At 42.3% G+C, this 16939-nt stretch overlaps 1 protein-coding gene across 1 annotated transcript; it reads right to left on the reverse strand.

Moving 5' to 3' along the window:
• Positions 1 to 1698: 1698 nt before the first annotated feature.
• Positions 1699 to 15169, reverse strand: LOC121352723 (myosin heavy chain, skeletal muscle, adult-like). Its single transcript, XM_041465911.1, is given in 30 exon segments — positions 1699 to 1851; positions 2569 to 2632; positions 2925 to 3121; positions 3675 to 3793; positions 4090 to 4216; positions 4383 to 4772; positions 5208 to 5298; positions 6404 to 6549; positions 6635 to 6811; positions 6913 to 7155; positions 7630 to 7885; positions 7993 to 8129; positions 8212 to 8335; positions 8489 to 8606; positions 8700 to 8787; positions 9435 to 9505; positions 9617 to 9944; positions 10422 to 10592; positions 10931 to 11080; positions 11177 to 11295; positions 11975 to 12113; positions 12187 to 12290; positions 12397 to 12495; positions 12579 to 12642; positions 12741 to 12833; positions 12926 to 13040; positions 13139 to 13166; positions 14468 to 14624; positions 14716 to 14859; positions 14948 to 15169. Coding segments are annotated over 30 exon segments (4419 nt in total). The 5' UTR covers positions 15155 to 15169.
• Between the last annotated feature and the right edge of the window lie 1770 nt (positions 15170 to 16939).

Below are 16939 nucleotides of genomic sequence, written 5' to 3' on the forward strand. Positions count from 1 at the left end.
ACCCTAAAAAGAAGTTTTTTTCAAAAATTCTTAGTGAATTGTATTACTGATATCAGTTATAAGACTCCTTACAGGTTGTTTTGTGGTTCTAATGCAAAAAATGCTATGTGCATTTGCCCTCCTCAGTAGTCTTTTTGTGATTCAATGGCAAGTCTGATTTATGATCCTTTCAGAGAATTAGAAGACCATTACTGATGAGTGGCATCTTCCAACTTTCTTATATCTATCTTCTCAATGGTCAAACTACCCTCTGGGAAAGTGGTTCTTGCCAAGCATTCAGAGAGATACTTACGGCCTTGATAAAGCTACTGTTCGCTTTTTAGGGAATGTTAGGCTATTTCCAGAGATCTCAGCTGTCTGCACTCCCCAGCCAGAAGAGAGGACAACCCAGATGTTGTTAGCCCTATTTCCGCATTTCTTTACTGCAGACACCAGTGAATATAAGACAGTGTGTGCAAGAGAAACAGGCAGAAAGCTGGAGGAAGAAGCTGCTGATTGTACAAAAAACATAAAGATACCTATAGTAGGTCAGAACAGACACAGTTACACCCACAATGAGAAGGTTGCTTCTTCAGTGACATGCCAGTCATTCCCCATTGGTGTCCTTTGGGACAATGCTTTTGGACAAGTCATCAAAGAAACTCTCTAGGTGTCTCATGTGACAGTAGGGCTCATTGACCCCTCACTGGTCTGCATCAAGGGCTTCTGCAAAATGGAGATGGGGTGGCTGGCTGTGACAGCTTCAGAAAGGGATACAGCTGCAACAGTGGGAGCAATTTCATGAGCTGATATTGCTGAAAAGATTTCCAGATTAACTTCATAGCCCTCAGCTCTCACTAACCTGTTTGACTCAGTGTATACACAGAGCCCCATGGCCTTTGAGGTTTCTGGGAAAATCCTCTGAGTGTTCTGTCAGTGTGGTGAGGAGGTGTGTTGGAGCCATGTGGCGTGTGAGAGCTGGGCACTAAGGGACAGTCCTGACAGTCCTAACAGCACATGGCCCCAGGCAAGCTCAGCTGTTTGCCAACTCAAGAGAAACTGGCAGCAGCTGGTGGCAGCAGCTGAGGAATCCTAGGGTGAGGGAGATGGCACAATGTAGGGACACTACTGGTGTCTTGTAACTGCTCTTTGTGACTGAAATCATCGCTGTCAAGGAACTATCAGTCCTTCACAGTGCAGTGCACTGCACCTTCTGATGACTCTCTCAGAGACTGATGTTTAGGGTTTATGAGAGCCAGCATCACAAACAAGAGTAGGAAAAGGAAAAAGCAAAAGGATCACCCTCTCTTGACTCTCCCATGGAAAAGAAGCTGTGCTGAAAGGCAAATGGGAGAAGCATTAGGCAGGAGCTGGACAAAGAGCTGCTGGAGACAGCAGAGAGCACAGGCTGGATTTTTCAGGAGTCTCCATGGCAATGGCCAGCCTCTAAGTTTGCAGATCCTCAATCCAGCACCGACCCCTGCTTTTCCCTTCTCCCAGAGAGGAAAAGGAAGGAAACTTCTTCTGCAATGCAATTGCCCAAGAAACACAAAACCCAAAGAACAAAACCACTGGCCATAGTGTGTATGCAGAGGAATCTACTACAGTCTTTATTCACTAGACACTGAGGTGGGTACAAAGGCTCATGGCAGAAGGAAAGTGACCAAGAGGTTCACATTTTGTGCAGCCCTCAGGTCACTTTTGTGCCTTGTGACATCCTCACTCTTCCTCTTCTATCCTCCTATGGAACTCCCGGCTCTTGGCTCGGAGCTTGTTGACCTGTGACTCTGCAATGTCAGCCCGCTCCTCGGCTTCCTCCAGCTCGTGCTGGATCTTGCGGAACTTGGAGAGGTTCACATTGGACAGCTGCTCCTGGAAGGGAGAAGGAGTTGGTAGTGAGAATTTTGGGGTTTTCATTTTTAGTGGGCCTTGGCCTGGGTGGAGTCACAAACCTCCAAACTCCACCCACCACAGTGAGATTAATGAGATTGCAGAGTCATTCTCATATATCCCCTTAACTGAACCAGAAGCCCTATTCTCTGCTGGACTGTTTCCACAATGAAGAAGCCATGCTCAGACAATCATAAATTCAGGGGCTGTAGGATCCTCAGTCAATCCCTGAATGCTGCATGCCCAGAAACAAGCAAAGGTTCCTTGCACTATTCTAAAAGCAGAATGCAAAGTGGTTTGGGGTGGGACTTACAACAACTTCCCTTTCTGCTATCAAAAATTCTAAAAATAAGGTATTTGCAAAATTTCTTTATGTATTGCACTGGGGATATAATTCATAAAAATTATCAGAGGTTTTGTGGTTTTAATGCAAAAAATGCTATGTGCATTTGCCCTCCTCAGTACTCTTCTTAAGGGCTCATTGTTTTCATTCTCAAAGGGGAGACCATTTTGTCAGCCTTTCAGTGAATATGAGAGCATTTGAAATTGATGAGCATCTCTGTTGGTATCTTCTAAATTGCTTATATCTGTCTACTAAATGGCCAGATTACCCTCTGGGAAAGTGGTTCTTGCCAAGCATTCAGAGAGATACTTACGGCCTCCTCAGATTGTCTCTTGTAGGATTTCACTTTCATTTGCAGCTTGTCCACCAGATCCTGCAGCCTGTTCCTCTGCATCCTGCAGGCGCTGGGCTAGCTTCTTCCTGGGAGACATAAGGTCAGCTCACATTAATGCTGAGTATCAGTGCGTGCTTTTTATTATAGTGTGCCTAATCAAATTGCAGTTTACAGTCACACAGTGCTAAGGGCTACATTTATGCTGTACTTTGCTTTTTCTACGATACTAAATATATTATAGGATAAAGTTTCTCATTTTCTATTGCTCTTCTGCAAATCAGGTCCCTCACTTATTTCTCATTATATACTGATGTTTCGCTTTCAATGTCACCTTTGAATTTTCAGTCTTACTTTTCTGCTTTTTCTATCACCACGTACTTGGCCTCCTCGAGCTCCTCCGTGCGCTGAATCGCGTCCGTCTCGTATTTGGTTCTCCACTGGGACACTTCGCTGTTGGCCTTGGACAGGGCTCGCTGCAGCTCCCCCTTGGCCTCCTGCTCCTCCTCATATTGTTCCCGGAGCAAGTCACAGTCGTGGCGAGCTGACTGCAGGGCGTGGGCCAGGGCATTCTTGGCCTGTGGGGACAATTGGTTTAGGACAATTAATTTCCCATGAGATAGTAAAATGGTAACTTGATGGAAGTTGTTGAAAATTCTTGGATTATGACATTTAAAGTCACATCAAGAAAAAGTGGCATATTCATTCCATGTTTCAAGAATCTAGACTGCCTTCTCAGGAGAGATGATGGACAAATTCTAAATGACAGCTATACAGCTGCAAATTATTGAATCCTTTTAAATATGTTCTAAAGTTTCAGATGCCACTGTGAAAAAGTAGACTAAGATGTTCAGTTTCTTTTTAGATATCTCTCAATCATTTTTTATTTGTCATCATAAATTGATTAAAGACCTAAAATTGTTTTTCCCTATCTCAGTATCCACATTGGAGGGGATGTCTTCCTCAGCTTTTCACACCACAGAGGGAAGAGGTAAAATTTCTCACCTTGCTTGATATCTCAAAAATTAAAATGATACAGCTAACATTCTGATTTAACATGAGAGTAGGAGATATCCATAAAGAAAACAGATTCCCAATCCAAAATCAGCCTCCTACAGGAAGTGACTTTACCTTTATTTCTTCCTCTAAATGTCTCTTTAGTTCCTCGATCTGTTGAGTGAATGCCTGTTTGCTTCTGGATAACTGAGATATCAAACCATCTTTTTCTTCCACCTGGCGTGAATATTCACCTAAGAAAGTTTTCAGACAGATTGCCACTTAAAATCAATATTTCTTTTAAGCACAGTATACCAGCTTACAGAGAATAGATCAATTTGAGTAAAGCATAAATCTTTTTTCTTGTTATTATTGGTTGCATGTTGTTCCTTTTGAGGGGATATAGGGGTGTATTACCTGACTCTGTCTGTAGACGAGCTCTTTGAGCATTGAGGTCATTGATCATGCGCTGATGTTCTTCTTCCTTGGTTTTTTCTTGTTATTATTGGTTGCATGTTGTTCCTTTTGAGGGGATATAGGGGTGTATTACCTGACTCTGTCTGTAGACGAGCTCTTTGAGCATTGAGGTCATTGATCATGCGCTGATGTTCTTCTTCCTTGGACTTAATCTCACTCAGCTGATCTTCCAGAGTGCGGCACATCTTCTCCAGGTTTGCCTGTGTGTCAAAGTCACGTAAAAAAAGAGGCCTACCACTAAGTTCTAGCATACAGTTCTCAAGGTGAAAAACAATGCAACTGGATGTGATAGAAGAATACAAACAGAATCAAAGTCATGTATTAGGGTGTGTATAATACGGCAGTAACATGACAGAAACTCCATACCTTGGCTTTGGAGACAGACTCCATGTTACTGGCCAAGTCATCAATCTCCATCTTCAGCTCACTTTTCTCCTTCTCCAGCTTCTGCTTCACGCGTTGCAGGTTGTCGATCTGCTCGCCCAGCTCAGCTGTGCTGTCCGCGTGCTTCTTGCGCAGGGCGGCAGCCGTGGCTTCGTGCTGCAGCGTGGCCTCTTCCAGGTCACGGCGCATCTTCTGGAACTCTGCCTCGCGCTTCTTGCTGAGCTCTGTTTGAGCAGTGGTGGCTCCTCCAGCCTCTTCAAGGCTCCCGCGGGTTTCCTCAAGCTCCCGAGCCAGCTCAGCACAACGCTTCTCTGCTTTTGTCCGTGTTGTTTTCTCACTCATGGTCTCCTCTTCCAGCTCTGCAGCACGAGCCTGGACAACGAGGGAATAGCACATCAGGAATTAAACAGGGAACAGGTCATTCAGTGCTTAGGTTACTGCATATTTGTCACAGTAGTACACCAAGAACCTTGTTTTGGAGACTGTAAGCAAAACAAACTTCCTTCAAATTTCACTGTTTTGGCATTGTAGGTAAAGACTTACTGGCAGAAAGGACCTATGGATCAACTCATTCTAGCTTTAGATCACAGCTTTCTGTTGTTGTATTGAGTTTGCTTGGGTTTGCATCCCTGTATCCCCCCACTACCAGGTTTTGACAGTGGGGGGGATACAGGGGTGACTTCTATGAGAAGCTGCTGAAAGCTTCCCCTGTGTCTGACAGAGCCAATGCCAAACTCTGGGCAAGCATTACTCATGGTACTACACCTTAAAACAAGCAAACAGTAATGATGAAGTAAAGTCTCTTACCTGCAGTTCTCTGATCTTCTTCTGCAAATGAGTACCTGAATTTCGCTGTTCTGCAATTTTATTTTGCATCTGGTTAAAATCAAAGTCTTTCCTGTGAATGAGATGTTTTATTAAAAGAAAATATGTCCAGTTAAAGCCAAATAATAAATTATCTACTAATTTGTTTCTCATACTTCCTTAATTTTTCATCTAAATGTTGTTTATCATTCTCCAGATCTACTATGGTTTCCTGTGCAAGTTTCAAGTCTCCCTCAAGTTTTCTCTTTGCTCGTTCAAGGTCCACACATGCTTTTCTTTCAAGTTCCAAAGATCCTTCAGCCTGCAACATAAACATACATAAACATGACTGATGGAACAACTAAAGAATCTGCTCCTTCTCCTTGTGTTGAACATGCTCACGTGGTTCACTTGCTGCTCCAGCTTGATCCTAGCTTTGGTGAGGGTATTAACTTTCTCCTCCTCTATTTGCAGGTCATCCAGTGCCTGTTGCTGGGCTTCTTGCAGGGCCTTCTTCTCCTTCACTAACTTTGCAACAGTCTTGTCCAAACCTGTCACTACTTCAGCCAGATTTTTGACCTGTTGTAAGGCAAAACACTTCAAGGTCACTAATAACATGAACACAGACAATGAACTTGCAGTTAGACTCCCAAAGAGGCTTTGACCATTTTATGGTCACACTCTACAATCTCTCTGCTTATATATCAATCCTTCAGAAGTCACACAGCAATGCTGAACTTTAATTTTAATGCATTTTTGCATGCTTATGGGTTGGTTTTCCTGCACAACAGAGGTGCCCAGGTTCAATACCAGGCCCATAGATCTCCTCACACAGCAGCATGTAAGCATCCAAGTTTACTGAATCTTTACAGCCTATACATCAACACAGCAACTGTTATTAAACATTGCAGAAATAAAAAGCACCTTGTTTTCAGTGGCATGCTTTTCCTTTTCAGCCTTGACCAATGTTAACTCAAGGTCGTCCATATCTTTCTTCAGCTCAGAGCATTCATCCTCCAGTTTCCTCTTTCTGGCTGCCAGATCAGCATTCATCTCCTCATCATCTTCCAGCTTTTCCATTACCTCCTTTATTCTTGCTTCCAGCTGGAATTTTAGTTTGATCAGCTGGTCACATCGAGCTCAAAGAAAAGAGACAAGTGCTGCAGCCCAGCACTCACGAATCCCAGAGTCACACTTACTTCTTGAGTTTCTCATCCAGCTGCTGCTTATCATTCTCCAAATCCATGATGCTGTCCTGGGCCAGCTTCAGGTCTCCTTCCAGTTTCCTCTTCGCTCTCTCCAGGTCCATGCGCAGTTTCTTCTCTTGCTCCAGGGACCCTTCCAGCTGAACACAACAAGACCATCAGGGCTCTGCCAGCCAGCTTGGACTCCATACCTGTCCTGTTCCTGCTCTATGGCTCTGTGCTTACATCATCCACTTGCTGTTCCAGCTTGGTCTTGGCTTTGGTCAGAGTATTGACTTTGTCTTCCTCTGCCTGCAGGTCATCCAGGGTCTGCTGATGGGCCTCTTGGAGGGCTTTCTTCTCTTTTGTCAGCTTGGCAATGGTCTCGTCCAGGGCTGCCATCTCCTCAGTCAGGTTTTTTACCTATGAGAAGAAGGGAGCAAACACAAACAGAAAATGGCTCTTAAAACTTTGTAACAAGACAAGTCTTTTCCAGAGTGCCAGTGATAGGTTCTACCTTATACCTTGTTTTCAGTGGCATGTTTTTCCTTCTCCACCTTGGCCAGTGTTAGCTCAAGGTCATCAATATCTTTCTTCAGCTCTGAACATTCATCCTCCAATTTCCTCTTCTTGGCTGTCAGTTCAGCATTAATTTCCTCTTCTTCTTCAGCCCTTTCAGTCAGCTCCTTAATTTTGGCTTCCAGCTGGATTTTGTTTTTGATGAGTTGGTCACACCTTTCCTCAGCATCAGCCAAGCTATCTGCTTCCTGGTGGGGAGACAGAATTTTGTAGATTCTAATGTTTTGAACTTTCTCTGCTCTGTCTCTTTTATCACTGAGTAGCAGATGAACCTGACTTTCAATTCCAGCAACAGAAGGATCTTAGCTGCTAATTACCAAGAAAAGAGGGGATAGTTTTTCCTGTACCTGCATTCACAAGTACCACTTTTAAGTGTGGTTTGCATTTTGCCACAAAATTAATTGGTTATTCTACCTCATTTCAAGGATCTATGTTTGCCTCCTTCCTCTGAAGACAAGAGCACTGACTCCCAGTTGAAACTCTCTGTCAGAGTGCTTACCACATCACTGCCAGAATTTATTTCCCCAGCTTCACATACATATGATGGATAATTTCCCAAATTTATGAGTTTTGGTCTTCTATAGTCTGATCTTCTGTTTTAAAGAACAGTCCGAATGTATAGACTTATTTTCTAAGTGATAAACTAAAGATGATAAACTCACAGCCTGTACTTGGAGCTGCAGGTCATTTTTCTCCTGCACAAGTTTCACCATTTTCTCCTCCAGCTCCTTCCGCTTTGCCTCAGACTTTGCAAGCTCTTCCTTGGTTTTCTCAAACTCTTGTTTCATGTTGGCCATTTCCTTCTCAGACTCTGCACTCTTCAGCAAGGGCTTGATCTTGAAGAACAGCTTCATCCATGGCCAGTGCTTGACATTCATGAATGCACGAATGTTGTACTGGATGCAGAAGATGGATTCCCTGAGGCATAATTAAAAAATGCAATGAATATTCTCAGCCTGATGAATGTCAACACTTTCCCATGATCAAAATGACTTTTTGATCATGGGAAAGAAGAGAAGGTGTACCTGCGCTCCACCATTCTCTGGTACTCCACCCTCATCAGGAAGCCCCTGCACCTGGCCTGGGTGCGGGTGATGAGCTGTGCCAGCTTCTCATCCCTCATCTCCTCCAGGATCCCTATCAGCCCAGCTTTGAAGAACACCTTGAGAGAGGCAATGTTGCAGCACATCACTGTCAGGTAGAGAGAGCAAAGCCCAGGCAGGCAGTGAAGGGGGGGTTGGTACCTTGGTGTGTCCAAATTTGTACTGGGTGTGGTCCACATCGATTGACCCAAGGAGCTTCTCAGAAGCCTTCTTGCTATCGATGAACTGTCCCTCAGGGATGGCACTGGCATTAAGCACCTTGTATCTGGAATCAGAGGAAGATAAGGCCGTTTTTTTCCAAGCAACACACACTAGCCTCTAAACCCCCTGGTTTTTTTGAAAACAGAGCACAACCTAAATGGACCCATAAATGAACCAACATTGCCATTAATGATGCTGACAAGAGCAGAGCTCTCACCTCTGTTTGAAGTCAGCATAGAGGACTCTGCTGGGGAACCCTTTCCTGCAGATCCTGATCCCTTCCAGCACGCCGTTACAGCGCAGCTGGTGCAGCACCAGCTCGTGCTCCATGGCACCTGGCAATGCAGAGCACAAATGAGTGGCACAGATTGCAGAGCAGAGGGGAATGGATGTATGAGAGCCAGGATCTTTCTGCTTGGGGTTCTTACCAGGTGTTTTAGTCTCATTGGGGATGATGCAGCGCACAAAATGTGGGTGAGTGCTCCGCAGATTGGTCATCAGCTTGTTCAGATTCTCCTAGAGTAACCAGTTTTCAGTGTGAGTTTCCTTTTATTGAGTGTTTGATGCACCAAGGTAATGATTTTGCAAAGTTCTCAAGCTGGTTTTGAGCATTTCGATAAAGCCACAAAAGCCAAAAAATTTCTTCTATTTGAAGACACTGAGCACCAGATTGAAATACTACAGTGCTGCTATTGGTTCAGTGAAAACTTATATATAATTTCACACATTCACGAAAAATAAATTACTTCAATTTTTCACATTCTGCCTTCAGAAGTCAATCTACTTTAGTTTTAAAAAATAGGGATTTTTTTACAATGAAACATATATCTCCTTGGAAATTCTTTTCAACTCCTCAACAGAAATGGAGGAATACTAATATAACCCTTCTAGTGAGACAGACCTAAAAATATGAAGAGCTGAATGATATCTGCTAATAAAAAAAATAAGAAATAAAACCACTACAAATTAGATTTCCATGATTTTGAAAACTGAATGCTTATTTTTGGACATATTTGCAATGTTAAAATTGACCCTGGAAAACCTGATGTGGAATTTCCAAAGAAATTTACCCCCTTTATAATAATATAAAATAGCACTCTCAAATTTAATGTTAGCTCACCCCATTTCTTCACATTTCAGAGATAAGAGATACAGCACTATACCCGGAAAAGAGCTGAGACAGTCTGGAAGGAAGAACCCTTCTTCTTGCCTCCCTTCTTGCCACTACCAGCCTCTGCAAATTGAATAAAGGAAAACAAAAAGTTTTAAAATTAACATGAAAGAACTTTAAATGTTTAGTGTTTATGGCTTTAATTCTGTGACAGGTCTCCCACATTAACAATACAATTTCCATAAAACTGACCTGCATCTGCTCCACCATAGTTGGCAAAGAGTAAAGCCAGGGTCTTCACAGATGATTTCTGGTACAGCCCAATGACAGTTTCATTCAGAGGGTCCTTGTTCTTCTCCAGCCAGCCAGAGATGTTGTAGTCCACTGTGCCAGCATAGTGCACCAGGGAGAAGTGGGCCTCAGCCTTGCCTTTGGCAGGCTTGGGCTTCTGGAAGTTGTTGGACTTGCCCAGGTGCTGGTCATAGAGCTTGTTCTTGAAAGAGGTGTCAGTTGCCTTGGGGAACATGCACTCCTCTTCCAGGATGGAGAAGATGCCCATGGGCTGAGAGAGATTATGACAGACAAGAGGGAGAAACAGATTAGAAAGGAGACATCTCTTGGCTGGAAAGTTGCTGAAACCAGAAAAGGAAGCTCTTCCCAAAGTGACTTTGAGTCAGAGAAAATCAAGTAAGGCTCAATTTTTTCAGTGTTGCTGTTTCATTCAAAATTATGGAAATGCCTTTGCTGATGAAATTATTATAGATATGACAATGTGAAATACTGTTCTCTCCATAAAACCTGTTTACTGGTAAGTACTTAGAGAACACAACCACATTTTTCACTTCATTTTGTAATTTGGCAATGAATTCTCTAACCAAAAGCCTTCATATCTGAGTAATGATCTCCAAAAACACTTCTACCCTGTTGCCACTTTCACAGAGTATATATTTGAAGAAGCCAAAATATTCTCACATGCTTCTTAGTTCTCTTGGCGAGCATAGAACACCAAATTTATATTAAAATTGAAAAGGAAGGATACCTTCTCAATGAGCTCAATGCAGGCAGCCAGGTCCATCCCAAAATCAATGAATGTCCATTCAATCCCCTCCTTCTTGTACTCCTCCTGCTCCAGCACGAACATGTGGTGGTTGAAGAACTGTTGCAGTTTCTCATTGGTGAAGTTGATGCACAGCTGCTCAAAGCTGTTGTACTGCCAGACATAAAAAGACATACAACGCTTTCAAGGATCAGCAATAATACCAAGGTGTTTTCTTGTACAATCCTAATTCACCATGTCTTATACTTTAAGTGCAAGTCCCCTTCCTGTGTATTTTTCCTTTGCTATCTCTCTAGGATATTTAGAAAAGAGAGGTTTCTAATTTAGAGCAATGAGAAGGTTAGTTTTCTATTCTCTTGTTTTTTTGGGATTAAAAACATGATTCCAAAAGCCCTACGAGAAAGTGTAGGGAAATAGTCACTTCTATTAAATATATTTCAAAATTCTCAATTATAATTCTACAAAAATTCTAGGAGAGCTGTGCTCCTTACATCAAAGATCTCAAAGCCAGCAATGTCCAGCACACCAATGAAGTACTGCCTGGGCTGCTTCGTGTCCAGCTGTTCGTTGATGCGAACAACCATCCACAGGAACATCTTCTCGTAGACAGCCTTTGCCAGGGCACCCACTGAATTGTTCACCTAAAGCATAGAGAAAGCTTTGGAGGTTACTATACACAGCAGAGGAGAATCAGTGGAAACCATCATAGCATGCTCCACATTACCATATTTGTCTACCTGCTGCACAGTTTGGCCTTTGGTGACGTATTCATTCCCCACCTTGACACGGGGGTAGCAGAGGGCCTTGAGCAGGTCTGCTGAGTTCAGACCCATCAGGTAGGCAGCCTTGTCAGCAACTATCACCAGAAAAGACAGAAGAGTAGATATTCAAAAAGTCAGTGCTTGACTGTCCCAACAGTGTTCTCCACAAGGTTGCACAACAGTATCTGTCAAAGCTAAAAAAGCTAATTTCTCATTTGTGTTCAGAACTCAGAGTCTATAACTCTTCCTGAGCTTCAGATTCAGCAAACATTCTTCAAGAGAGCTCCTTGCCTTTTTTCTCTTTCAGGTGTCAGCATGGAACTTCAGACTTCTAGTCATATAGTAGGAGGATTTATCACTCAGAAAGATGGAGGTATGGACTGTCCTTCCTACTATGACAGAGACTAATGAAGTACACATCTCATGTCAGAGTTCTCTCCAGTAGGTGAGGGTGAGGAGGAGCACAGCCTTCTGTCTTGTTAAGGCTGCTCCATACTACAGCAGATGTTGCAAGGCGTATTTCAACTTAAGTATGATTAGAATGTTAGAGCAATTGACATGCAAGTCTCCTGGCTTACTGTCAGTGTACACTGGATCTCTTATATAGTAGTGACAGAGGAAAAAGTAGAGGTATCATTAAATGAGATAAATGCCTCAAATGGCATGGAGCAACTACTGCCATTCTTAGTTTCCACATTTAAAGCCTGAAATCTGCATAAGTCCTTATGTAATAAAGACCATCTCCTTTGGAAAACTTGCTGACTTTGCTGATACCTTCTGTGCCATCAGGCTCTGCCTGCTCCTCGCGCTGCTTCTGCTTGAACTTCAGGTTCCCATAGTGCATGACAGCCCCTGTGAGCTTGTAGATGGCTGTTTTCTCATCAGCACTGAAGCCCAGGATGTCAATGGCACTCTGGGAACAGAAACGCAATGTACATATACCAAGGCTCAAGTCCACCACATAATCATTTGCCGAAGTTACTCACGTCTGTTGCCATCAGCTCCTCCTGATCATCAATGCTGGGGACTGTGATCTCACCTTGACTCACAAAGTGGAAATCATAAGGGTTGGTGGTAATGAGAAGCATGTCTGAAAGCAACAGAAGGAGAAAAACAAGCTTAATTTAGTTTCCAGATAACACAATGAACTGTTGCTCAGTGATCTTCCTTCAAAAAAAGTTAGTGATCTTTCCTACCGATTAGCTCTGGCTTCTTGTTGGACATGATCTGATAAAAGATGTGGTAGCTCCTTTCCGCCTTGAGCTGGAAAGTGACTCTGGACTTCTCCAGCAGATCTGCCAAGGAAGGTAGGACACAGTCAAGCACAAGAAGTGGGGAAGGCTGCAGGGAAGGGGGATCAGGCAGAAGGGTGTCTTACATGTTTCAATGTCAGCAGAAGCCAATTTGCCTGTGGCACCAAAATGGATTCTGATGAATTTACCCTGAAAGCAGCAGGAAAGTCAATTGAGACTTATTTTACCAATCTGGACAGCAAGAATATTCAAATTGATGTTGACAGTTGTACTAATTAATAACTCACAAAGCGTGAGGAGTTGTCGTTCCTCACAGTCTTGGCGTTTCCAAAGGCCTCCAGCAATGGGTTGGCGCTGATGATTTGATCCTCAAGCGTTCCCTGCAGGGTGATAACTATTGCTAGTTTCCTTTCCAAAAATCATGTCAGGAAAAAAGGAAAGCATTGATCCCAACATGTATGTACTGCTTTACCTGCATTTTGCCTGATGCATGTTCCTCCTTCTTCTTCTCTCCACTGGCTGCAATTGTTGCAAAGTACTGGATGACACGCTTGGTGTTCACAGTCTTCCCGGCCCCGGATTCTCCGCTGCCAAAGGCAAGAGAGAAGCAGAGGGTGCGTGGTCAGGCAGGAGGTGCCCTGGCACCGGGCAGCCCCGCAGGGACCCGCGCAGGGGGTGTACGTACGTGATCAGGATGGACTGGTTCTCCCGATCTGTGAAGAGACAGAGGTAAGAAACAGAGGTAAGAGAAGACAAATAAGAACTAGGAGAAAAATAAGAACTGGAGCTTCCAGAGGATCCAGGAAAAGAAAATAGCAAAGAGTGCCCAGGGAATTCTAGTGGGTACTTTTGATGCTGTCAGCAGCACTGCAGATCTTAGCAACTGGGTCTATAAAGTAATCACTGCAGAGAAACTTCAGTAGTCTTATGTCTTTCCTGACATTGTCTTTCCATCAAGCTACTTATTTCTCTTTTAATAGGCAAGTAGAGTTTATGAAAATATTAAGGATTGTAATTGTTTTGTATGTAAATTCTCCAGAAGGTAAAAGTCTCTTGAATAATATTATCAAAATTTGGAGGCATCGTTAATTACAAAAACATCTGACCAACATCTTTCATCCTTTTTCACCTCTATTTTTTTAAATCCCTCTATATACAAAAATTATGCAGTCTTGAGATTATATTTTGACAACATTCATTTTTTGTTTCTCTATTCTGAATGTATTTCCCAGAGTCTAAGGAAAGAACAGGAGAAAAAGTTCTAAAATCCTGCACACCTTTAATTGCAATGCATATATAAGGAAGAAAAAATAAGAGGTGAAAGGAAGAGGGGAAAACAGAAAGAATTTTTTTTAAGTCGTTCAATTTAAATGTTAAAAGCTTTATTTTTTCTTTGATATTGTTTTATGAAGCTTTGTTTTCCCTGTACAGTGCAATTGATTTATAGGTGCAGCTACAGACCAGTGCATGAGTTACAGAGATCATTAAAGGCTGTATGTAATTTAGATCACATGGCCATCATCTACATAATGAAATCTATTTGCATATTAAGGTCTCAGGTGAGGCTTACATACCTCTTTAAGGTAGAGCTCTCTGTTTTATTTGTCAGCACTGATGCTTGAAACTTAAATTGATATTATGCACATTATTTATAGGGTATGTGTCATTTAACTGTACCCTGTGCTCTACATCTGAGACTAATTTAATGATTAACATACATTAATCCATCCATATATGTAAGATTCTATTATAGGCATAAGGTCCACACCACAAAATAGGTGATTTCTTTCCAGTGAATTTACACCTTCTAGGTTATGTCCAGATCTTTAATGATTCTAATGGGAGCATTGACACTCAGCTCTCACAGACCATTAGAGTTAAATGCATTAATCTTCCATTAATTTCACACACACAATTCTTTTTAACTGCGGCACCATATTTCCAGAGAATACCCTACATTTCCCTCTACAGATAGACAATTTCAAGAGCAGCTCAAAGGAAATCAAGCACTCACCAGTCAGCATGGACTGATAGGCGTTGTCAGAGATGGAGAAGATGTGTGGAGGGGCCTCCTGGCGCTTCTTGCCTCGGTAGGCCAACACCACCTCGGGGTTGTACACCGGCAGCCACTTGTAGGGGTTGACAGTGACGCAGAAGAGACCCGAGTAGGTCTGCAAGGAAGGGACACAGCACCTTGGCTTCCCCTGAGCCTGGCCCAGCAGCTCCTGAGGCTGCCCAGAGGAAGCTGCTGCTGCCACTTACGTAGATCATCCAGGCTGCGTAACGCTCTTTGAGGTTGTACAGCACAGCGGGTTCGTGCAGGTGGGTCATCATGGCCATGTCCTCGATTTTGTCATACTTGGGAGGATTCATGGAGAAGACTTGGTCTTCCTTCACAGTCAGGGTCTGCCAAGGAAACAAAAGATCCTCATATGTCAGCTAAGAATGCAGTGAGGGAAGAAAATGTTGTCCTTGAGCCTTGTTTTTGACTCACCTCTCCCCCCTCAGTCTTGACAGTGACTTTTCCCGATTCCCTGCTCGTGATTGTCCCTTTCACAAAGGATTCTTTGGGATGAGCCACAAAGACAGATGACTTGGCATCGAAAGGTTTGTTCTGGGCTGCAATTCTCTCCTTCTCTGACTTTCGGAGGTAAGGAGCCGCCTCCCCAAAAACAGCCATCTCAGCATCTCCAGAGGCCATGTCTGTCCTCTAATGGAAGCTGGTCAGCAGAGGTGTCTTGTGAACAAGAAAATGTTATTGGTCATCAAGAAGAATAATACAATTAATACCTATGAGAAAGCTCCTTGTTCCTTGCTTTTTAGCAAATAAATTCCTAGTTAGTCTCCAAAATAAACTCTTTGGAAGAAACCAATTAAATTCACTTTGATCTGAAGTTAAAAGTACCCTAGTCTGAACCCAAGATTAAGACTTAGACTTCTACAACATGTAGATCTTGTAACAGTAAGCAGACCATTTGAATATTGAGTACAATTTGGTAAGTCACCCTGAATTCTGACAAGGTTTGAATTTTCACATAAAAGAATCTAGTCATAGAAATATCGCTCTCTGTTTGAGTCCTTAATTATAAGCAATGAGTCTTCAAGAGAGTACTTTCTTGCTGAAGGATTACCTTTTCTATTAAAAATGAAAAATTACTTCATTTTTTAGATCTTCCCTGTTTCCAACTACCTAGCCTAAGCAAATTCACCTGGAATATAAGAGGATTTATGAAGAGAATTTGTGCAGCTGTTTAAAAGTACTGTCCTAGAATATAGATTAGGAATGGATTATTCAGTGTATTACCTTTGGGTAACAGCTTGTATCCTGGAATATGGCCAACCCTGTAAAATAGGAATGGCAGTTGTTTCTTATTGCTGAGCAGAATTCCATAAGATACTGTAGATTGAGAATACAGGCATGCATTAAAATTACACTGAAAATTTTTGTTCACATCGGCACTCCCTCATGGAAATGGTTGTTAGAGACAGAAGAAATTAAACAGGATATTGCAAGGATATTGTTCTCTTTCTTCAAGCTCATGAAATGCATGCACTTACCTGGAAGCCTTCTGCAGAGACAGACTAGACTTGTCTCTGGCAGATTTTATAGTGTCTCGTCTGCAGATGCTGCAGATGGTCCCCCTTTCTTCGGTCAAAACATTTCTGGCAACCCTTTTTTGGCCAAGCATTGTCTGTCAAACTAAGGGCATAATTGTCACTTGATTTGAATGATATAATTAGAACATTTTTATATCTTACTGACTACGTGAATACATCTATAAATAATTTGTCAAGAGTGTTAAGGAGAGAATCTAGACTACTCAAGGCACTTAGAGAACTTGCATGGTTCTATTGCTGCCTTTCTCAGTGATTTGCTCCTTGACCCATGGTAGTTTCCTTGGTATGTTTATACCACAACTTTTCAGTCATGTAATGGTGATGACAACGCCTATGATGCTTTAGGAACATATGCATTGGGAGGAACAGGGAAAATATGTCAAAAACTAGCAAATAATGTTGGGAACCAATTTTTAGTGGTATTTTCTAAAAAGCAGGAAGTAAAATTCTATTACAGCTGAGTTTTCTATACATGACACTCTCAATAGCTTAAATTATTTGAAATAAAGTGAGTTGGGAGCTTGATCCCAAGTAATGGGAGACTCCACTTTGATATAGAGATCTTGAATAGATTCCTGAGCTGACTGTTGAGGAATCAAATGTTGCAAATGAGTTAAGGTTGCTTAAAGTATCACCATCAAAGGCATTAGTGAAAGAGGGTTCAATATAAATTTGCAAAAGCACAACAAAGTTTGATGGCAAGGTTTGCTCTATTACTTGCTGCAAAGATCAAGAAAAATCTAATAATAATTCCTTTAAAATTATTTGCACAACAATTGGGGATGCAAAGGGTAAGGGTAAAAAGCATAAGAAAAATCATCCTCTTGAGTTATGAGGTTTACAGAGGGTCCCTGGATTTCTGAACTCC

Source organism: Pyrgilauda ruficollis, unplaced genomic scaffold, assembly GCF_017590135.1.
Source record: "Pyrgilauda ruficollis isolate IOZ18807 unplaced genomic scaffold, ASM1759013v1 scaffold194, whole genome shotgun sequence".
NCBI lineage: Eukaryota > Metazoa > Chordata > Aves > Passeriformes > Passeridae > Pyrgilauda > Pyrgilauda ruficollis.